This window comes from Anopheles darlingi, chromosome 3 (assembly GCF_943734745.1).
Source record: "Anopheles darlingi chromosome 3, idAnoDarlMG_H_01, whole genome shotgun sequence".
Taxonomy (NCBI): Eukaryota; Metazoa; Arthropoda; class Insecta; order Diptera; family Culicidae; genus Anopheles; species Anopheles darlingi.
This window is the reverse complement of record NC_064875.1, coordinates 55170246-55194541: the sequence shown is the minus strand read 5'-3', so window position 1 is coordinate 55194541 and position 24296 is coordinate 55170246. Positions and strand designations below refer to the sequence as shown.

Below are 24296 nucleotides of genomic sequence, written 5' to 3'. Positions count from 1 at the left end.
AATTTTAAACACATTCTGCATGATGTTTCCCCGGATAATTTCTCTGCCATGAACGTCCTACGGCAACCAGAGAGAATTCTTGAATGCCGCTGTCACTGGCTATTATGTAACAGTTGGCTTTTAATGAATTGATCACTATCAATCACACGATATGCTCCATCGTTAACTGAAGCACTTTCAGCCTTCGCATTCTACTCTTTCCCCAAACCGGTAACTGACGGTTGGTTGTTTTAAGCAGACGACGCGTCCCAATGTGACGGTAATTTCGTGGCGGTTGACACGCGACAGCGATCATCGTTAAAGATAATGTTAAACACGCGCAGATAACATCCATCTTTCGCCGCTTTATCCAGCAAAAGAAACGAATATCGGTTCAACAGTATGCCTTAATATTGTGGAACGTTTTCCAAAATATATCATTCACTCACCCAAGCTATATGACCGTTGAAATCGCACCACAGTTCGTTTTGTCATCCATAGTAAACCAACTAAATATCGCTAGCCTTTTAGTTTCGATAGCTGACAGTTATCACAATTGCACGAATCGTTCGTTGTGTGTGTGCGTGTGCGTTTGATATGAAATCTCGTAGATAAATTGTCCCACGGAAATCTAGCGCTTCCGCCATTATGACGCACAAATGGAGCATAACAATGCTGCCGTTTTGATTTAATGTTCATTGAACCGTCTCACTTTATGAGGCTACTCACTGCTTCTGCAAAGTTAAATCGCCGCACAAGAACCCCATACGAATCCTTTCTCCCACCCCAGAATATCGTTCCTTCTCCATTCGCGCACATCCCCTGTTCCATAAACGATACCCTGCAACAATGCATCCCTCATGCAATACCCTTTCTTCCTACACATAACGCCCCTCATTCTCATCATATTATCGCCATGACCAACATCACTGTCCATGTTTATAATATGTCTTTTTGTGCAATTTGCAATCGCGTAGCTATTATCTTTTTTTTTTTGTTCAAATATGCGTAAACATCAACTAATCTATTGTTTCCTCTCTTTCAACCCGCTTTTCTCTTTTCTCTTCAAATTTGCATCATCTCTGTCTGCCAACCAACCGAAATCCGTGTTCGGTTACCAACAACAGCCGCCGTTTGTGTTCCGTGGCCCGAAGGTAAGACACCCCCATCTTGTATCTAGTGTTAAGTAAATAGCATTCAATCAAGTAGCTACCAGCATAGGTGATACGTCGTCCTACAAAGCGACTCGTTTCTGCTCTGGAATTTTCAATCTAACTCACATTCTGAACCAAACACAGGTTACCGTTTACCGCTCGCTACGTGGCCCTGGTTAGGTGCGGCCACCGCAGCCAACACGGTCGGAGCAACACCCACGGCAGCATTGGCCGCGGCGACACCCACGGCAGCGCACGCCGCAGCAGCAGCCGCCGCTGCAGCTGCTTCCACGAATCAGGCCGCCGCAGCCGCGGCCGCTAACCAATTACCCGCCGCCACGTCACCAATTCTCATTGCGCAAGCCGCCCAGCGTGCTGCTGCCGTCGCGCAGCGAAGAAGGTCCGTACCAGGGTGGCAAATCCATTCACTGCTGTGGCTTCGTGATTCACACTCGAGAAAAAGGCGTTGCGTTGTGTCTTGAATTCGTCGCCAGATTTTTCCTCCTTCCTTCGAAACGCTCCTATAACATTCGTCTACGACACCGCATACAGCTACACACACACACATTGGCGGGGAATTTCCATATGAATTACTTGACTAAGCATCTCACCATTTGTTGCTGGTTTTGTGGGTTTCTCGATAATTTCTTTTGTTAATTGAACAATCAACGTTGGGAGAAGAGAAATTCCGAGTAAGTGAACAATGAGCAAAGGATTGTCTAATGAAACATAGCGCCATAGGGTTGAAATGGAATTTCTTGGAACGAGGATGCAAACTTGAATGGCTCCAGGAGACGTGTCTGTGAGGAAATAAGCATGTTTGTGTGTGTTTATTCCTGTATTTTACTTGCAGATGAACAATGAACCATCGCCAAGCGCCACTCGTGGGTAGAGGTAATGTAATGCGCGTTGGGAACCCGGCCACGTGGTCGTTGTTAATTAATCTTCCATGGAAAATGACACAATCATGGTACATTGCTAATTTGAATGCTCACGTCTGGCATAAGTACACAGAAGGGCTAGCAGCATAATATTGCAAAAGGAATGTTTGAAAACACAGCGAAAAACCATGGGCGACCACGCGCCTCCATTGACCATGCGCCTCCATTCACGGTATATTTTCTAAATATGTTGCCCACCCTATGCAATGTTGCTCTATTTAAACTGAAACTAAATGAGGGATCTCTACCAAAGACGAAATCATTTGGACTCGATTCAGTCTCAAATGTTGTATTACAGAGAGCCTCGCTCCCCGGTACCATCGTTGATTGGTCTTTACATTTTTAATGACATTTCTCCTAAGTATCGCTATGAAATCATAAAATGTCCCGACCTCATTCTACGCTGGATCGTGTCATCGAACACAGTTCAGTCGACTTAAAGAACCCAGACCAAGGACTGGAGCGAAGATTGAGAGTCGAGGGCTTCGAAACATTACATCACCCTCTTGCAGAGGTCTACATCGCGAAGGGAAATCCTTGCCGTAAACAAACGCTAAAGAGATTAGCCTCAACTTTTCGGACAGCCAAAGTAAATCTCGCGTCTCGCTACTTGCTACCAGCAGCAGCAGCAGCAGCAGCAGCAATGCGAAGTTACGCCAGAAATCGGTCGGCACAGGCTGGCAAACGGCGAACCCATGCTAAAGCGTAGCGTGGTGGGAGCGAAGACGTGGATTAAGGAAATGAATGACGACATTGTATTCCGGATATTTCTTGGCTATTCTTGGACATCTCTTTCCTCTCCTCCAAGAAAGGCGTCATTCTTTGCCTTTTCCTTAAACCTCCACTCTATCGCTGTCTCTTTCTCTCTCGCTCGTTTGAAATTTGAATGCTTCTTCTGCGACTCTCTCGACGGCCATATCCTCCTGGTTTCGTGCCACGCTTCCGTGTACGGTACCCAATCCGCAACGCTAAGCAGCAAACACAAAAACCCAATCTCGAGCAGCAGCAGCTCCAAACCACCATCTCGGTGGAAAGGTCGCATCATAAACCACGGGGTCTTTGGGTGTTCCCTTGACTGCTGCACGCAAATCATACCCGACCGGCTGGTACCGCATTCCGGTCCAATTTTCAATTTTCCACCGAAAGATTGTTAATGCGCCAAAATGGTTTCTCTCACTGCCACAGAGGTTGGACTGCCACGGGATGGATTCCCGTGGATTTGACGGACGCTGGGATGATGAAAAGATAATGGGGATGATGCTGATGTAAACAGGCGCACGGTACGGAATGGCTATGGGGTTTTGGCCAGAGAATGCGCTGTTCCAGGACATTCCAGAGCATTTCCGTCCGCATCCGTATTTCCACTAGACTGTTGTTCCAGAATTTTCAGGTTTAACCGCAGACTTCCTCTTTTTAGCAATAATATGTTTGTAGTAGCACTAGTTCATAACTTGTATCGTGCATTTCATCACTCCCATCTAACTGAGCATGCTAGCATAGCAAGACAAATGCCATTATAAACATTATATGCTTCTTCTCATTTTACACTAATCATGCACGCACACACTCGCACTCATCTTCCTGACACGCTTTTCTCCCTCTTTTCTTTTCTTTTCATTTCATATTCGTTCTAACACATCCACCATCACCACCGATTCATCAATCATACAAACGTTAACATGTACACAAACATCCAACCAACGTTGGTACACATTTGGATTTGCTTTGCCCTCACACAATCAACTAAACCGCCCGACCACCACCCACCTGTCACGTCTGCGCAACCCATCATCATGCTAATGCATCACGATCTGCATCTCACGGCATCGCGCACGACCAAAAAGGTTCACATCCAGCAGCAGCAGCAGCAGCAGCCGCCGCAGCCGCAATGCTCCATCATCCCGGCTTTGGCCAGCATCATCCATTGCTTCCGGCCGCGTTGCAACATCCGGGACTTCAGCACTTGCAGCACCAGCAGCAGCATCAGCATCAGCATCAGCATCATCATCTGCATCACCAGCAACAAACGATTGCGGGCGTAATGTCGCTAGCCGGAAACGCGTCCACGGTGCCACCAGGCGCGGCTAGACACCCCACGATTGGTAGCACCGGCAGTACCGGTAGCACACCGGTCACCGGAACCACCGGTAGCGCACGGTCGACCGCCATTACGGCCACACTGCTTCCGGCAGCGGCGGCGGCGTCAGCGGCAACGCAACCACCCGGTCGCTTTCCACCACAATCGGCCGCAACCATGGCTGCGTTCAATGGACACGGTGCACCCACCATACCGCCGGGTTATGCGCCGTAAGTAAATCGCAAAGCGGGATGGCCCGCTAGTTCCTTCCTCTTCTCTTTTCCCTCGCAGCCCTAGCGCTCGGCGATTTCTGCCTGTTGGCTTTTGTTATCTAACCGGCCAGGAGCTGCTGGGAGCTGTTAACTTTACGCCTATCCCTTCCGCTACGACCCTTTCCCTAGCCTTCTGGACTGGCCTTGAGAGTGGACGTAGTGAGCCGAGCGAACGGGCGGGTTAAAGGAATTTAATAAAAGGTCGACCGGACAGCACACCGAACACCAACACCCATTGGGCCGATCTTTGGACAAGAACCTTTGCACCATAATCCTTTCTGATTGCTCGCACGAGTGTGAAATGGGATTTGGGATAATCTCATTATGTTTGCGGAATGAGGTACGACTTTATGAGCATTCATAACGCGTTGCGTTACGGCACGGTGTGAATGTTGGAAAAAGACGTGCTATCTGGTGCATCTCGGTACATTCATTGTGTTTAAAAATGATGCCAAAAAGGTTAACTGATCTGACTTTTGTAACCTGCCACAAAAAAAGGGCGATCACAGAGACATTTAAACCCAAACCAAACCAATGAATCGCTCGACAGTGCTTCCGACGAGGAGGGGTTAGTTTTTATGACTTTCTGACCTGGCGAGGGTGTTGGTGGATAGTAGCTGGCTGTTTAACCGTAAGATACTGTCGCGATATGCAATCAACTCGCGCGCCGTGAAACAAAATCCACTTAAAAGTTATGCTTCACCGTTGGCGATGGAAATTAAAAACCGAAACTCGCCGCTACGGAACCACCATGTCCTGCGGCGCTACAACGAACCCGGACCGGTAGCTGGCATACAACATGAAATTACAATACCAAGACCAACTCTCCAAAGGACATCCTCCCCTTTGTCGGTGGATTGTTTTGATTGTGTTGCTTGCTTGATTGCATTGGCTGCCATGGAGCACTGTACGTTTATGGATAAAACTATCGGCGATGCTTTTGTTTCTCGGGTATGGAAATCATGTTTACTAACTCGGCAAAAACACCATTCGAGCGTACACAAGGAGCGAGAGCGGTCCGAGAACGAGAAAATTAAAACCATCTAATGGTTATCCCATCCACTCCCCGGTGTTGGTTAGGTAATCGAAAGTTGAAACCAAAGCTTTGTTAGCATATACACCCGTCTACATCCGATGCCCTCCAGGATTACAGGGTTGGATAGAGGGGGAAAAAATTGCGGAACAGTTAGAAAACCCAAAACCATAAAATTAATATTCATATCCCGCGGACGGGCGCTGGAACAACATGCTTTCATTCATTCATTCATTTGCGCTTCAGCGGATTACAGTGGATCATCTTCCCTATCGTTTGCGATCGTCCATTCCACTTCGCTCAATCGCGAATATGGAAATCGGTAGCAATCGGTTCCCTGCGTCCTGGACAACACAACGCAATCGTTTGCTGTGTCCGTGCGTTGTTTTACTGGTTACTTTCTCTTCCGTAAGTCAACATAACATGGCAGAAGCGAGAAGGCAAATGTAGAAACAACCAAACGAACGACCGGTTTGATCAACCTTCATGTTCCGCTGCGTACTGCAGTATCGTTTTGTGTACCCGCAATTAATATGTTTTTCCTCTCGCAAGCGGCAAACCATTTTCGATTCATTTCATCCGACCGTAAAAGTGGAAACCAAACATATTTCTGGTCATTCCCGCTTGTTATCCAAAATTTTGTGAAACCAATCCAACCATGTGAGTTACTCACATTCCCTCACGATGGGGCCTGTCAATAGAAACACGCCTGGATACTTGGGATCAACGAAAGAAGCTGTTTTGCGCGGAAATACGTTTTTAGTTTGATTTTTTTCATTTCTATTTGCTTGTTTCCAGCACGCAGCTCGTATAAACTTTTACGGCGAAACCCCTTAGTAGGTTTATTTGAGCTAACTCCTTTCCCTCTTAACATCCTCCGCACCGCCGCTGTTTGATCTGGAAAGGAAACCAGCACCGGTGGCTACACATAAAACATCCTTTTGCAGGCTTGAGATTCCTGCAAACCAGCGAGCGGAACAGTAAACACAGCGAAACTTGTGAAATGTGCGATGTGACAACATTGCGAACGAAAACATAAGTGCACACCGGAGGCAGCGCCCGCGCGCACACGTATACCTTGTTGTGAACGAATCCGTTTATTCCAATATGTGTGCCCCACCGTCGTAGCTCCTTGGTACGGCTCTGTGTGCCCGCACTGGATGTTATGCAATATCTCGCGCCGTAGTAAAAGTGTAGTGGCGAGAGCGCACCACAGCACACAACATCGCCAACTTCATGGGAAACAAAACTAAAACCAAACCGAACCGAACCAAAACAGCGATAACGGGGGGAAAAAAAAAAACCTTTGCTCTGAAGAAGGCGAATAACACCAGGAGGAATGAAGTGAAAACTTTCGGTACTTTACCACACACACCGCTTCTCAGGGGGGCGGAGGCAGGAACACACCCCAGGATACGTTCATATCCAAATAATTGTACCACAACCAACGCCAACAGCGAGGGAGCACTGGAGCGTTTCCACGCTGGAGGTGGTGGTTGGTCAACTTCTCCGTGGCCGAGTCTTTGGGAAAACGAAATAGACCACTACAGACCGGACCGCGCTAGAGAGACTCTGTCAGCGTGTGACCAACTCGTTTCGGACAGTGCGGTGAACTGGTAGCCTTTCACTCTCTGCCCCCCTCCGGGAATGCACTCCCTCTTTCCCCGATGTGGAGCTCACGGTTTGGAACAACTTTTAGGGAAGGATAAATTTAAAACCCTCCTCTCTCGTGTGTCCCCCTGGTCGTCTATATACCTTGCCTTATTGCACATTTTCAGACGCCACAGTCTCGACGGCCCATTGCTTGGCCGGCCCGGCCACCGTAGGAAGCACCGTGCTGCTCCGGAAATCATGATATTCTGCCGCTTCTTTCTGGGCATTATGATATGCCGTAGAGAAAAGCGGCCAGAGAACACCAGAAGTGAATATTCGACTTCCTTTGCCCACCAAGAAGACTGCCGACGTCCCGACGGGTTGGTTGGTTGGTTGCGGTTGACCAACCGGGACTCGACAAGCGGAGCGGAGTCAGCGGCGGTTCACAGACACGACAGGGAGGATTGGAATTTCCAAGTTAGCTGTCCCGGAACACACACCGGAACATAAAAGACAGATCAGCGTGCGCAACGTGTCCTACCACACGTAGGGAATGGAATCTCTCACGCCAGTATTCTCAGCACAATGACGTTCAAAGAGACGTTGCCTAGGCTATTGCGCCTAGAATGTGCCCTTCCCGGGACTGGGCAGCAGAAATTGGAAGCTTCTAGCGTCCAGCTACCATTCCGCCGGGCGACAAAGAGCCAGACAGTTTCCCAAAAATACGACCGCCCTCGGTTGTGGCGAAGGACATCTTCCACAAACCCGATTCCCCTTATTGGAATTCGCTCAACGAGAGGCAAATTGCATTCCTCCACCAATGCACTGAACTGCATTATTATTCCACCATCACAAAAGACATATTCCAAGATACGAGACTCAAGAAGGGGAGAATATACCTACAACCCTCGTGAGCAAACCACACATTCATTACCGGACAGTGAGCGCGTCTAGCAGCCCCTTATGGCTTCATTGTAATTCGTGAATCCTTCGCAGAATTTCCAAGTCGTTAAACACACGTAACCTTCTGCTCCCAGGGTGACTTCCCCGTAAATAAGGTCGATTTCGCTTTCGACATGTATCGCAGCAACGACCACAACTCGCAACCTGTCACCACGTCACCGGTGTGGGGTGGCGTGGCGTGCCGTGTGCGTGATTTGATACTCCTGGGACCCCATAGTACGATGCTGGCCCTTCATCATTATGGGCAGAGCATTATGCCGAGCGTGAATTTTATGTCAAGTTGATGGAATGTGATTGAGCGAAATTTATTCAATTATTTCCCGTTCATGGTTCGATGAATAAGAAAAATATTTTTCTTAAAAAAAATGCTCACTCAGTGCCGGCGAACGGCGGATCATTTTGGAGACGTTGTAAAATGAATGATGTAGAAGATGGTGGAACGGCCGATTGGAGTTGTGCTACCCGCAAACAATTGACTAACGAGGAGCATGCTGCAGTTGTTGGTCCCGACGAGCAATTCTCTTCTCGGAACGGATGGATCCTTTTAAGTGAATAGACGCTTTAAAGGGCGTACACACATTACGGTCAAACCTTCCTTTACTCCCACAAACGGCTACTTAGCGTGACTGGTGGGAGACGACCATTTCACGAATGGCATTAACATTTAATGCATTAAAAGCCCGTTTGCTCGAAATGCTCGATTTAGTTTTGCCTCATCTCGAGCTTTGCACGCACATACAAACACACACTCACAGACAGCTATTCGAAAGCAGCATCATAAAAATACATTAGCTATACGATAACGATCTCAGCAGCAGCAGCAGCAGCAGCAGCATGAGAAAAGGGGAAGAGCGCCTTCGAAGGGGTCCATCTTGGACGCAGATTTTTAAACCCAACCAGCTAGTTCTGAAGTCGAGCAGCAGGACAGGACGGGGCGCGAGGAACAGGAAGGAAGCTCGAATTATGTGTCGGCAGTGATTATGCTATCTCGATTCAATGGGGCCATACCAGACCAGACTTTTTCCTTTCTCACATCAATCCAGCCAGTGCCGGGAGGGTGAAGATCATCCCCCATTCGAAAACGTGTCGATGTAAGGTGGAATGGGATAATATCGCGCTCCTCGCTCTCTATCTCTATCTCTCTTTCTTTCTTTCTTTCTTTCTGTATCTTCCTCTTCCGCTCTCTATTTAGCTTTTACGAACGTCGGCAAAGTTTCGCAATAAATCCGGGGTTGCGAAACTCGCACCATTTTCCACCTCTTCCTCCTCCTACCACCATCGTCGACGTTACGCGCATAATGGAGCGACATCATTATCGGCTTTATTATCACCCAGCTAGCGATACCAGAGAACCCCGGGTTGGCGGCGAGCGGCGTGAGTGTTTGGTAATTGGAAAACTGGTGCCGGGAAAATATGGACACCATTTTTTTCCCCCAGCCATCCCGAGGCGGAAACACAAATTTCCAAAAATGGGAAATCGGAGAGGCGTTTGGAAATATGGCTCTCGTAAAACTGGATTCACGGCATTCGTGGCCATTTTGCGTGATTCCGTGTCCGTCGGCACTCATCCTCGGCAAATAGCAGACGAAAAGCTAGCCTCTGACTGCTGTGTTGTGCTGCTGCTTCAATGAACCACCAACCCCGGGCGCACTGCGAAGGGAAAATGCGAACGAAAAATCGCGCCCGATCGCAATCTCGCACCCCCGCGATTCGCAATCGTTTCCTTCCCGCGGCACATTTCGATGGATGTGATGGCGGTGGTGGTGCCCATCCAATCAATCCATTTTCCACCGGCTGATGGGAGTAGGTAGTATCGAAACGCGCGTATCGCCAGCAAAAGATCTGCCCACGGCGGAAGTAATGGTTTCTGCTTCTTTGCCTTTCGCCCACAAAAAAAAAAAAGCCCACCTGATGATGATATTTGGGAACGGTTTGGTGGTGAATGCGGGGTGCGGGTGAAGAGAGGGTGAAAAATGCCTTGAAATCGATTCCAAAAGTAAGGAATATAATAAATTCGGAATACGCTTTCAAAAGTGACAACGGGCACAGACGGACGCACACATTGCCGGTGCCAACCAGCATCCGACGCACGCGCTCCGTAGTTCCGTAGCGGAAAATGCTACATTTCGATTGACGAAATGTCATGACCCCCCGGGGGGAGGGCGGGAAGATCGAGCGAACAAACGCGAAACGAATTTCAATTTTTGAATTTCATTTACCAAACGATAACGATGCGATACCGTTCTGTGCCGCGCTTCTGTCTGTCGTCCTTCTGGGACTCCGCAGATTCACGCCGAGAACTCCGGGTCCAACCATCGTGCCGATCATGGCCTACTTGTTCCGTGCCCCCTAAGCTTTGTCGGACGCAATTCGATCCCAGTTCGGGATTCATCCAAGGATGGTCCCTCGTGGGGAGTGATTGGTTTGGGAAAAACAGAGTGGAAATTAGAATTGTTATTGGCGAGATTGTAAATGGCGTTCAGCCCCGTAACCATAACCTGACCGTTGATTGATATCCGATTATCTTTCACTCACTGAGCAGACTTCAGGTGCTTCCTGCGCCTTACACCAGATCCAGGTGCAGAGTGGAACCCTCAGAACAGTGAATTTACTCTCTTACTGGGGACTGGATTCCAGCTATCCGTGCATCATCATCGTGCTCCGGTATGATGTTTGGTGGCGAGTTGCGTTTTATCAGAAATTCAATTAATACTTTATCGCCATCACCGGTTGCGAAGTGAGGCACGTTTGGAACGAAAACACTCTTTTCCCCGCGCTCTAATCCCCTCGCGTGGCTTAAATCAAACAACATTCGAGGTCGTACTCACAGGTATTCCCCCAGGGGACCGGGAGTCAATCCAGTTCCATCATGCTAGTGCTCACCATTGTTTATAGTGATCTTTGAAGGTGCAGGTACGATGCTAACCATGATTCCCCTGGTCCATGCTGATGTCTCTCGTCGACTCCCGACTCGACTCGAAATCCTTTTGCACAAACAAACGATCAATAAATCATTTTCTCCCGAACGCCACCGTACACGTGCAGCAGGGTCGAATTTACCGTGGAAAATCCGAGCACGCGAACACTCACACAATTGAACTCTCGTCCTATTCCATGTGTGTGTGGCTGTAGCAAATGGTGTTAGGAAATCTCGCAACGCAGCGCCTGGACACAACGCCACACAACGTCCTCCCTTCTCGCGAGTGTTCACGTCGAATTCACGTCCCTCTTTTCGCTACTGGCAATGCTACTACGCTCGTTGACTTCCCTTTGGCCGAGGGAATTTAAAATCCAAGCAATCCATTTTCAGCAAATGCTTTTGCACAATGGATTGCTCCGATTCGACAGCTGAAGCCTATTGAGAGCGAGTAGCGAAAAAGGAGAGTGACCCAGCGGATGGAAAACTCCCACCAGAAGGCCAGCTAAATAATCAATCAACCACAACTAACTGGAATTATTTTTTTCGTCCACTTCTCTGTCGACCATTGCACCCGGGGACTCACACCAACGTATCGAACGACGCCACATCATCATCGCATCGCTGCTCGCCCTCACCTTCCATATGGCAGTGTTTACTTCGATCCCTACCTGGCAGCAGCGGCAGCATCAGCGGCCGATTCCAACTATCGTCTACAGGTGAGTGTTTTTGCGTGCGTACGTGCGTGTGTACGTGTGCGTATGGTAGAGGTTAACTTTCCTCTACCAACAATTAAATGCACTTCCTACTCGAATCAACAACAGACGCCATATTGTAAGCGGCTAGTAACATGCAAGCAGCCGATCCCAACCGCTGACACATAGCGAACCATAACGCAATTGCGTTCGATGGTTCCACTACTCAGGGAAGCGTAAAAAACACAAATCCCAGCACAGGCTAACGCCACTACTGCCAGTGTGCTCGTGATCGCAAACTAATCGACCATCAAGCTGGCCAACGGATCGACGTCAATTAAATTACCGGAACCGTAAACCCCCTTCCGGGGGAAGGTTGAAGCTTCGGGTGCGGGGGTTAGGGAGGGGGCTAGTATTGATGGGAAAACTATTCGATTGGAGTGTGCATAACCCAATCATCGTCGTCAGCAGTTTATGACGATCGGGCACTACCTGTTGGCGCGCCACAGACCACAGACCAAGGCTCTCATCCAGCCCTCTTCCTGTCAAGCTCCCACCGGATTGATGTCTCCATGGCATTGCCTGCCATCTCCCCCACTCCTGGCTCACCACCATTGCGCGGTGCATCGAAGCAGCAGTAACATCAATCATTTTTCGATGTTTTCCACCGACCCACCTACACCCACCACCCCGCGGGTTGGGTTGGCTGGTGAAAAATTGTGATAGAATATCGGGACGCGCGGATCAGCGTTTCATGGCGTTTTTTTTCCTGCATTCCGTTTTGAATTGCAACACAACAAAATGGAAGAGACTGTCACTTTTTTTTGCTTACCTCTACCTCTGATTCAGACACCCTCCTCCTCCTCCTCCTCCTCCTCCTCCTCCTCTGGTTATCCATTTTGTGCTGTCATGCATCCACACACCGCATTGCAGCTCTGGCGGTGACGCGTCACGTAGTGCACCCACTTCTGGTTCTAGAGTTTCACGCCACTGGCGCCTGTAACACTCACACTGCTGAAACTACTGCTAGGAGCACCGCTACCACCAGAAGCCACTTTGTTCCCACGACCGAGAGGGCGGTTGATGATTCACACACACACACACACAAACCGATTGGCTTGTTATTTATTTGATGCTTTTCCGGCGCTCTTCCTACCTCGTTTGCGACAATGTGGAATGACGAATTGGATAGTATGGGCTTTCTTTTTTTTCCTCCTTTTCCCTGGAAGGACACAACACTTTGTGTGCCACACTACTGAGAATGAAGGAGATTTTTGCTCGCAATGAGTACTTGATTCCTTTGCATTCGAAGGGCATTACAATCAATCAAAATTTGCCAGTCGCTAGCCGCTAGCTAAACCTAGCAGGCGGTAGCAGGCGGTCTAGAACATTCCAACAACGACTAATTTAGAAGCGTTTTTGTTTAAAACTCACCTTACTTATTTTTTTTAATATTATTAACATTTACCTTTCAAAGGCTCCACAAACAAAACCAAAGGGAAAGGCAATGCAAATCACACAAACACACTCGCTTATCCCTGCCGTGACGTTGATGGATGCGAAACAGTAATTACTTCGCGCGGATACTGGAACGAGGACAATCGATGATCCTAATTTCCCTTTTTCCATTTTCCACCTTACAAAGCTTTCGCTAAGCGAAAGCGAGAAAAAAAAGTTAACGGAACAATCAGCGAGATGCTTGTTGTTGATATGATTGATCGACTTTCTCTATGCCCGCGCTGGATATTGAGGTTGAAAGAGAATTGTCTCGCAGGCGCTAATGCTGGCCCGGTGTGATAGCACGGCGCACGCCTCCTAATGGTAAATTCATTTGCGATCGATCTATTATCGAGTGGCACACGGTATCGTTGGCAACCGCAGCGGTGGTGTAGAAGATGAAGCTCAAAAATAAATTGCCATTGCTTGCTGCCGCACACTGTCCTCGAACGGCGTTCCGGCTGTTCAGTACCGCAGCTCAGAATGGTGGCCATAATTCTACAGTCGGACATTTTGTCGGACCAGCAGCGTGTGCCCAGTGATGCCCGGCATGTCCATATCCACAAGTCCTGTCCTGACCTCACACTTTCTCTCTCACACACACACCATCATCCAAAAAATGCTCTCTATCTTTCGCTCGGACCAATTGGTCCCGGCTCCCGGTCCGACTGTGTCCGGAGGTGCACGCAGCACATTTCCTGTAGAACGGCCAAATCCATTTTATCTTCCATTAGCTGCAACCTTAATTCGATTCTGGATTCCAATTCCATCCCGGACTCGCATTTCCGGACAGGCGCACGGACCGGCAGCTGGGCAGGAGAAGCAGGACTGTCGGGACGGCCGGACTGCCGAGGTGGACTCTGAATTCGATCAGTTTTGCCCCACGGATAACGTCACCCATGGTTGTGCCAGTGACCTCCGCAACGATATGTGAGTGTCCAGAGTGTTTTCGCTGCCCGGTAGCCCGGCAAATCCGTCGAGCCAGACAGACACTATCGCTCGAAGCCTGCTACTGTAGCCCGCCGACGACACGATTGTGTCTTATCCCGTATTTTATGCGGCCAAGTCCTTTAAAACCCGGATGGCCCCGAGTGCCGCTAAGAGCGAGCTAAGCCGGCGCTAAATCTCATCGGTATGGGTTGCGGGGGGTGGGTAGCGTAATCCCACGCCATCGGGGACGAGGACGACGACAACACACACACGCACACAACACTACACAACACAACAACACCCCATTCCTGCTGTGGTCTCCCGTGGTATTGCGCAATCAAATTTGGAATCAATTTCAATTCCCGAAAACCACACCGTCCGCTTGTGTCCCTGGGTTTGCATGTGTGTGTGTGTGTGTGCCAGTATATTGTCACTGGAAGCCCGCGATGCCTCCGTGAACAATGTACGAGACGACAGATAGACATTCCGCACCGTCCGCCATTCCCAGAATCGAGAGCATCAAAGCGAACGTTTATGCTCGGTGCGGTGCGTAGAAGCGACGCGCGTGTGTGGCCTCTGTTTCGTCGCTCGAAGTGAATTCCCGTCAACGGGGGGATAAAGCAAAGTGTGCAACAGGATCGAAACCAGAAGATGAAACACGGTTCCAGTGGCACAGCAAGCCTCTCCGGAGTCGTAAGTTACGGTCTCGATGAACAACAACAATGGGGATACACCACCAAGCACGCTCTCACGAATTGATCGCTTTGTGCGAACCTTATCTCACTCGTCGCCGGGTGGTCGCTCTCCGCGGAGACTTCATTTCGCATCCACTCCGGTGCTATCGTAGGACAGGCAACCGTCAACCGGCCGCTTGACTGCTACGCTACACGTCCATAAAACAGCTGGACAGGACCCAATTGCCAATAAAGTGCTCTCATCCTGGCCATCCTGTGCTGTGCAAAGGCTGCTCCAAAAAACCGGTGGTTGCCACCGGGAGGTTGCGGATTAGCCAGGCCAGCGAGCGAGCGCGGCGCTGGCAGAGTGCGAAAATCACGGACACAACCATTTTACCGCCGATTAGAAGCAATTTTCCGCCCCAGATAATGATCGCAACGTGGCACACGGCATGGTGTCGTCGTCCTAGCGCCCTAGCGCCCCCTCCCTGCTGGTGCTGGATCACCCAAGTTCCCCTTATCTTCGATTTCCTCGACGACGTAATTTCGACGATGGGCCCAAAAGGTAGCTCACCCTGCGCTGTCTTCTCATGTTTTTGCATAATGCGCCGTCGGTGAACACCATCTGGGGTTTCGGTTGATGGGGACGCATTTAGGTTAAGGGGCACTACCACCACCACCGCGCCGTGCTGGTGTTTTACCGCGAATGTCACGGTAATGTGTCGTGCGGTTATTAATAAACCAAAAACGATGGTTCGTCACTGATGTCACGAGCTGGCATATGCGAGCTGAAATTTGCCTCACCGGGTCTGTTAGGGGGGTTAGCGAAAGGGCTCTAATTTCAATTACAACGCTCTATTTAGGTAGCAGAACCAGAGAATCGAGCATCCATCCAGGAGCCGCACAGGGCAGCAATTGCCAGCTCATGACAGCGTCATTGATTTTACGGCAACGCCACGGAACCGACCATAACCGTTTTGATCCGTGGTGTACGCTCCGCTCCTGCCCTATTCACGTGACTTAATAACTCATAAACTGAGAGCATCCGTAACCACACACACCGTTAGTGGTCATCGGTGGTCTCGGAATGGGCTTCGGTAATTGTGTACGATAATGCCAACGGTGGCTTTTATCGCTGTAATCCTGCATCCTCCGCCGATCGACCCTTGCACTCAAGTAGATGCCATTTGGTAAGTGGTGGTGAAACAACCAGCACATATGGCGTACAGCCCGTGTGTGGTGGCGTGCCAGAGCGATAATTCATTGCAAACAACCGCGCAGCTTTTTTCTCCCCGTTTTTATCCCTCAAGAGGCCTCTCATGGATGGGGGGAGGTCACAGAATGAGGATTGAAAAATGAAATAAGGCCTGGCCCGGAATGGTGCGGGCTTTTTGAGTTTTACTGGCAATTTTTTCCACCAAACTCCCGGGGAGCTGAATTGGGAACACATAACTTAACGGTAACCGGGGAGCGGCCATGGACGACCCCGTATCGTATCGTATCGAATGGGCTCCCACAGAAAGAAAAAAACCAAATTCGAGCGAAATGGCTCCGCTATAAAAAAAATAATACGGGCAGGCAGGCGTATCGGTAAAAACGTGGCGAGTCATGCGGCGATCCGGGAGTGCTGGTTGAGTTCAGAAATTTATGAATAATTAACAGAACGCACAAAAACCATCATCACCATCATCATCATCATGATCATCATCACCGATGGCTCCGGTGCTGAATTCTTTACGCATTTAAAGCGCGTGCATAAACCGATTTGGTGCAATACATTAAAGCGCCGCCCGCTGGCTCCCGGATGAGGTGATTAATCCCGGATGAGGTGAAGCGGATCGATTGGAGAAAAGTCATCTTTTTGTGTCGTTTTTTTCCGGGATATATTTTTCGGGGTTTTATTCTCTCGAGTTTCACTCGATGAGTTTCACTTCTTCAGTCATCAGTCAAGCATTTAGTCAGTGATTTTGGCATCTCGATCGGCATCGTCATTCGTTCTAACCGTTCATTCCTATATCTCACCCCCCGTTTCAGGCGGCTAAACCGGTGACGGAAGTGCAGGCACAGCCTACCATTTTGAACGTAAGTATCCAGCCTCTCCATCCATGCTGTTTCATCGTGTAATTGGCTCATTGGAACGCGGTTGCTATGCTACGCGAATAGCCGGATTCGGATTCGACCATATTCTGCATCGTTTGAATACTTCAAATGGCGGAGAATCCTGGGATGCTCGAATGCCGTGGTTAATTGATTCAACATTTGCTTGTATTTGTGTGATGACACACAGACATTCTCCGTCGGAAGGGACGCTCCGAAATATGAATCGAGCGGTGCGCCGCTGCGCGCAAAACCAAATTTGATTAAGAAAGTTTAAAAGCATCAATGGATGAGTGAGCAAATGGAATCACTCAATCATTCATCGGTCACCGGCCTTGGCACGGCTCTTGGGCTCCGTCTCCGGGTCCTGGAGTCGGAGGAGACGGACGGACGGTACAGTGGTGTACGTGTGCACCGCTATTCCTGCTAATCAATTTTCCTGATTGCTTTCCCGACACGCCCGGACCGAGAGTTGCGGTTTCGCTCGCCAGAGACCCACCGGAGCTCGGTGGCCGGTGGCGGGAAAGGCCTGTACCACAAAATAGCTCATTAACTTGAACAGGACCAATTAGAGAGGAGTATCGAATTGTTTGGTTGCCGCCGGTCACCAACAGCGAGCAACCGGGCGCGCCAAAAGCTTTCGAGCGAGAAAGGTTTTACCATGCCTCTCCCCGGGGCCACTACATACCCGGTGGCCCCTTTCGGTGTCGGCAAGTTTATCAATCCGATCCCCACAGAGCACCGCCCGGACCCGCGTAGTTGCTTAACTTAGATTATAACCGGTACACATGGATACCGCCGCCTGGATGAAATCGTAATTCTATCCACGCTCAAAAGTCCGGATCCAGCGCAATCGAATGCTCGCAACAGTCGTGAACCGAAATCTGTACTGTTCCCAGGGCTCGGTGGAGGGAGGGGAGAGCAAGAGGATGGGGATGGTTTAATGAATTAATAAATTAGCATTATTTATGGCCGTTCGATTCGATTCGCTTCGCGCCTTCACTGCTCGTGTCACTTCTTCATTCCTCCACCCTGTTCCCTTCCCTCCCCCGAGGATTCCTAATTAAGCGAAACAGATGATGCAATAATTTTTCCTCCAATTTTCCACTGCGTGGGATGGCGTGGCGCCTCAACCTCCCCTCACCAGCGGTTCTTTTATCGTGTCGGTTCCAAAAACTTCCCGGAACCACGTACGCTGTGTCCCGGGCATTAATTTTCCCGTCCACCGACACTGGCGTGATACGCTCGATTGCCCATCAATCTGCCGCGAAAGGCAAGCATATCATCCCGGGCTGGAGGTTTACACACACACACACACACACACCTGTCCCTGTGCTGATCTGATGGAGGACAACATTTGCGCCTCGCAGATAAACCTCGTTGAGCGACACGGCGACGGCGATGTATCCTGTCGGCCAACGTTGGTGTTACTTTCACCGTGATTGTCCGACATTAGCTTCGCTAATAACATTCATTAGTTGTTGTCGGTACTAGCGCCGGCGGTACATTCATTCCGTGCACGTCCTGCCGAGCTAAGCCGAGCCGAGAAGCTGTTTATCTCTGCTCCATATATACATGCCCTGGTAGAAGACAGCCATAATTTGGTTGTTGGATCGCTATTTTGCTGACTCCGACGGGGGTCATGGCCCATTCCCTGTTCATCACTGGAAAGGATTGCTGCTTCTTAAAGCAAGCGTGTGCACGTGCGATGTATGTGCGAAACCAGCATGCGTCGTGTCGTGGTCGCTGTTGAGTCGATCTATTGCGTTTCCACAATTCAGATGGTTTCACATTATCATTACAATAATAATGGACCATGAGCTGGTGAAAGGAATTGCGGAACCGTTACCGCCATTTGCTGGTGGTTTCAAGAGATAGGAATTTCAACTTTCACCGCCGGGCACACACTCCGCTGCTCCGATACGGGCATCGTCACGTCAGCAAATCATTCTCCAAATCGCGTAAAAGCTCAGCGAGGCTTGAAGAAGGGACTGTAAGGGTGCGCACCGTGCATGCAGGACCTGTTCCATCTTCACCATTCCCGGGGGGTGGATGAGGATGGTTGCGAGAATGGTTCTAAGAAGAGAGAGTAATTTAATTTGCACATTTTATCCGGGTTCAGCACCCTTTCCTCGCAACCATATGCCCCGGTTCCTTCTAATCAGTAGCATTACGATGTGTGTGAGAAGACACCCATGGCCCCGAGGCTGCTAGCAAAGCTCACCAAGATCCGGAACGTGATAATCGATTACCAACTTTGGCGCTAGCTGCTCCTCTCGATTCATCGGAATCAGCGGCTGTAGCAAGAGCATAGCAGAGTAAGACGAGTGGACGAGGGCCCATCGGGAGCGGGGATTTCATTAACCGAAGAAGCATAGATTCGATCGAACTTTTACATTCGATTCATTGAGTTTCTGTATCCGGTAAGCCAGCCAGATCAGTGCGGGGCACCACGTGGGTGTTCATGACGTCGTGTGGTGCCGTGGCGTTGAGAGTGAATTGAGTTTTGAATTTTTGATGAAATACTTTCATTATTGGAATTGAAGCACGCGCCACGGGGGAAAGAGGCTTCTCGTGGGTGGCAGGGAGGGGTGGTATGCAGTTGATTAAATCTAAAAGATTGATTTTGGTCCTTTCGCCGCCACCGAGCGGCAGGTACTTCGGGTTGAACAGGGTTTCTAGTTACGCTCTCGCTTACATGGGTTTTCCCTCTCTGTTTTTCTTCCACATTACTGCAGGCGGCCGCTCCCCTGCTGAAAACTCCACTGTCGCAGGCACAGGCCGCCCAGGTGTACTCGGCTGCCAACTACACGGCCGTCGCCGCCAGAGCGTACGGTGCGGCAGCAGCAGCCGCTCAGCAACCAACCGTCGCTGGTTACACCGCGGTCGCAGGGTAAGTATCGCCGTAACCCATCCTCACGGGAAAACGGGATTTCATGTTGACTTTTTCCTTGGCAGATACGGCAGAGAATACGCCGATCCGTACCTAGGACACGGTATCGGACCGGTACCCGGCTATGGGGTAAGTGATCCGCGAAAAAACTTCCGATCGACTAGAGGACGGTAATATATGGCTCTTCTTCCCAAATTCCAGGCCACAATGTACCGAGGAGGATACAATCGATTTGCGCCATACTAGATACCCACAAACACACAGACGCAACAAGGATCCCCGGATAGTGTAGTATCGGTCTGCAATTCACGTTCATCCTCTTTCCTCTTCCGCTGCACAAACAATGATCCTAATGATCCCCGCTGAATAGCTGAAGAGAATGCAAAAAGGGACGACGAGACACGTGGTCTTCCGATCTATAAACTCCTCCACCGGAATGCTGGAACGATCGCACACAGATGATAGCGTATTAGCGTGTGATGATGGGGAAGAGTAATAGCGACTCCACTTTAGGGATAGATCCTTTTTCCTTGCGTCATTGGTATACTACTAGTTCAGATACCCTCTCTCTTGAATGGTATCCTAGGGGGGGGACTCACTCCCTCTTCCTACTTTTTTGATTATGATATATTTTGCTCCTCCTAGTTTAGACCTCCTTACCGTGTGCGGCGGTAATACTAGCAATAGCACTAGTAACCCACTCTCACATCAGAGCAAATCGTGTGTCAAAGCGGTACATTACCAGAGGTACCAGAAGAAAGTAATCGAAGCCAATGTGGTCAATGACAGACATTACGTGTACGTGTAACATGAAACCAAAGCACACCACAAAACAGCCTCTGATCCGCCCCAGGAAGAAACGGAAGCCCTACGCTAAGGTCGGGCTGTGGCACAAAAAGATGCACAAGGGCACTTCTAGGTGAAGTGCCATGATAAATGATCACGCGCAGGCCACACAGTTAGGAGCCGTTTAAGGATAGTCTACGATATACAAGTGTATTGTTTTCTTTGCAATTAGGATTAGGCTTTACTTTTTAGGCGTTTACTCTCTTCTCTATGCAGTTGAGAACAGCAGCAACAGGCAGCTCTCTCTATCTCCTTTTTCTCTATCTCTCTCCCTCTTTAAACTGTGTTACTGTCCGCCAATAGCACGTTCTAACGTTGAGCACCGTTCTTTCATTAGCGAACACCGAAACACCAAAGATAAAATCGGGCGAAGAGCGGTCTTCACCGACCCTCTTGCTGTCCCGAAAATAATCTCTCGAAGGCGTACTGACGCTGACGAGAGCAACCATCGACTAAGAATCTCAAAATCGTAATCTGAATCTTGCGTTTTGCGTCAACTCGGTTTGTCTACCTCCTGAATTCCGGTGAATGCTAACAAAACATAATTGCTCAGAACGCACAAATTATGGCCCGTACCAATCGTGGTAAATTGTGATCGTGAATCCGAGAAGCACACAACTCAAATGCTCAAGCAATCCTCCGCGACATCAATATGAGTGTCTGTGAGGTTTCGTGGGGAACTAGTGCATCGCACAACGCGCTCCACTCATGGCCACATCGCGCAAAGAGACGATAGGTGATACACGACATTATTACATGTGTCTATATTTTTTGTATCCCTTCCTTTCCTATTATCTAGCCTCATTATCGTCGCTTGGGTCAGGCGCGCCGTTTCCATAAAATCTAAAAGCATAGCATCCCTATGCTTCCTTCCCCTCTCAAGCTAGGTGTAGTTTGTGATAGAAGATATACTTCCAGTTTGCACGATATTGAGTTTCACAATGTGCCACACAGAAAGCACAAATTGATCCCTTCTTCCCCCTTCTTTTCATCCCTGTCAACACCTTGTTTTTGGAGCACAAAACCTGTAGTTAGATTAGTGAGCCCGACAAAGGGGTTTTTGGTTCTTCCAAAATAGCGCGCTTCCTCCTCCAGTGCCATAGGTGCGCGACTCACAAACCCCACTTGGAACTCGAATCGAGATATTCTTCCACCTGGCGTGGCAATCGTTATAGAGCAAGGCACGAAGGTTACGAAGAAGTGTCGTAATTCACAGTGATAGACACATTGAAAAGGGGGTTCTCCCAGATCAGTGAAGCTGCTCCACAGATTTTGATGGTCCTATTAAATAAGAGAGCGGAAAGTCGGTCAGTCATAAGTGTTAAAATGGAAAATGCTCAAAAACAAAACAAAAAGTGAATCTATTCGCGAGGTGAGGTGTACAATTTTGATTTCCCCTTCCTCTACCGCCCGCCCTCCAAACCAAACCCCTTTTTTCTTCAAATGAAACCAAGGAAGCAACCCGATTACAAGTATCAACAGTTAGTAGAGCATTAGCGATGAGTCGCAAGGTACATGGCACAAAACGATAGAAATGTAACCTCTCCTCTACAGTGCGGCGCGAATGTGTCGCGTGATACATAAACCTAGCTCCTTCCCACCCATGAGACGAAGATAGAAGCGAAGATGAGGACGGATACGATAGCAAGCCCAAAGTAAAACCCGCTCAGACGAGCAACACGCGCCCGTCGTAGAATAGATTCCTAACTAATTTCAGCCAATAAATAAGAGGGAAAGTAATATAGGAGAGTGAAAGTCAAACGCAGAAAACACAAAACACAAAAAAGAAGAAAAACAAACGAAAAAGGATAACACAAAGTAAAACCGTAGGATTATTGTATGTATAAAATGCGCAAATATTGTAGATGAAAAGCGAAAGCGAAGTGTATGCGTCGTGTGCGTGTAATACAAGGAAGGAGGTAAAGGGCCCAAAAGAAGGCACATGCCACGGCCGGCGCATTCGTCACAAGCGTCTCTTAGAGTGAACGCAGCCATATTACGGATTAGTCGGCAAACAATTGTTTTTGTTTTGCATTATATATATACACACAACACTCTATATACATGATAATATCGTATTTCTATCTCACAAATCTCATTTTATGCTAGTTTTACCTTTTAGCGATAAGCAAATTGGCATCTACGAATCACCTGTTTCGTTAAAAGCCCCACCACGCTCCCGGACCGTACCGTTTCGATGTTACTTTTCTCCTCGTTTGTTGTAACACATCACATCACACGCATCACACAATGTCTGAAAAGAGGGAGGGACAGCCACGGGGTGCATTATTGTATACTTTCGAACGAGCTTAATCTCTGCCGCACAATCTCGGTTGTTGTTGTCCGCATCGTATCCGCCCACCCACTATGCTTTGGTCATTGAGCTTTGATCGCTGCTGCTATTATTGCTTCAAATGCAAGCCCGCCCGCCCGCCCGCTAGCCCTAGCGCCCTCAACGTTCAAGAGCCGGAAAAACGTTTGTAAATAGGCCCTTTTTGATTCGATGTTCTCTATCGGTACGTAATCGGGAGAAGACAGCGACAGCCTTTGGTAACACACGGCAGTCTCGCCACGCAGGGGGATGGTTACTTCTCCATTAACACTCCAACAAACCAAGCCAATGCTAGCTGCCGCACATGCAGATATTAGATTACTCTACTCCAGTACATGGGATTAGCGCGTTTAAGAAAGTAGCTTTATCGAATCCTTCTCGAACTCCCGAGGCGAGGCGAGGCGCGGTTGTTTGCGCAGGAGAAGTCTTGCTTCATTTTCAAGTAAAGCTTCAGCTAATGATAAGAAGACCTTCTAGATTTTATCCAGGGTTTAATTTGAATGTGGCAAAGCGCCAAGCAAGGACCCTCCGAAAAAAAATCCCTGGATATAGCCCCAAGGTCGTCCTGTTTGCGGAGAGACGAAGGACTCGATTCGTCTCTCTCTCCTTTCTGTGTAATTAGAGATAGAGAATGCGTGGCGAGATGTGTAGCAACAGCGTTGGCGTACGTGCGTATCCTTCACGATAGACTTGAACTATACATACAACATCATTACCCGGTACGGTATCACCGTCCCTCTTCTCTGAAGCCCGGGGGCAGACACTGCACTACACTAGCTGGTGTGTGCTTTCGCGTTCGGCTTCACTGGCGGTGGTGTGAAGGGCAAACGGAAAAGCAACATAAATAGTAAAAAAAAAAGTAACTAGAAAGCATCTGCTAAACAGTGTTAGAGGGTACATTTTAAATAAAAAGATAGAGAGAGAGAGAGAGAAAGGATGTCAGTGGAAAGCTACGCGGGCCTCTCAATTTCGCCAAATTATTACTATTAATGGGAGCAGAATCGCGTAGTTACGGAGCAAAAGTCTCAATCTAACAAGGAGTGCCGCGGCAGAGGCAACAGGAGGGAGCCCCGAGGTGAAATCTGCAAACACAAAACACACACACAAAAGTATATTAAAAAGAAAAAAAAACAAAATATTCTTATTCATAGTGTTTAACAATCCACAACACGCCGCACACTTCTACTACTACTACTACTTTCCTCTCCATCTCTCACCCACTCTACCCCACCTCGCCCTTCCTTCCACTTCCACCCTGAAAGCAGAAATGGGCCGCTCAAACACCCACTACAAAAAAGCCGTTACTAAGGGGGATGATTAGTAAGCGAAACTCAAGCAAACGTGTTTATTTGCAGTATATGATGCAGCATAGAAATCGTGTGCGTGTGTTTGTGTGTATGCGT

The 24296-nt window shown here is 48.9% G+C and overlaps 1 protein-coding gene across 7 annotated transcripts in view; it reads left to right on the top strand.

The window, feature by feature from the left end:
* Positions 1-23561, top strand: part of LOC125954990 (RNA binding protein fox-1 homolog 2) — a 149695-nt gene extending 126134 nt beyond the window's left edge. For 5 of the 7 annotated variants that reach the window (XM_049685770.1, XM_049685775.1, XM_049685773.1 and 2 more), the window contains 7 exons: positions 1107-1133; positions 1278-1533; positions 11582-11648; positions 16760-16807; positions 19561-19715; positions 19781-19844; positions 19917-23561. In XM_049685770.1, coding sequence (XP_049541727.1) covers positions 1107-1133; positions 1278-1533; positions 11582-11648; positions 16760-16807; positions 19561-19715; positions 19781-19844; positions 19917-19961 — 662 coding nt within the window. In that variant the 3' untranslated portion in view covers positions 19962-23561. The remainder of the gene's footprint in view (positions 1-1106; positions 1134-1277; positions 1534-11581; positions 11649-16759; positions 16808-19560; positions 19716-19780; positions 19845-19916) is intronic. The other 2 variants (XM_049685776.1, XM_049685772.1) reach the window with 1 other exon arrangement.
* Positions 23562-24296: the final 735 nt, after the last annotated feature.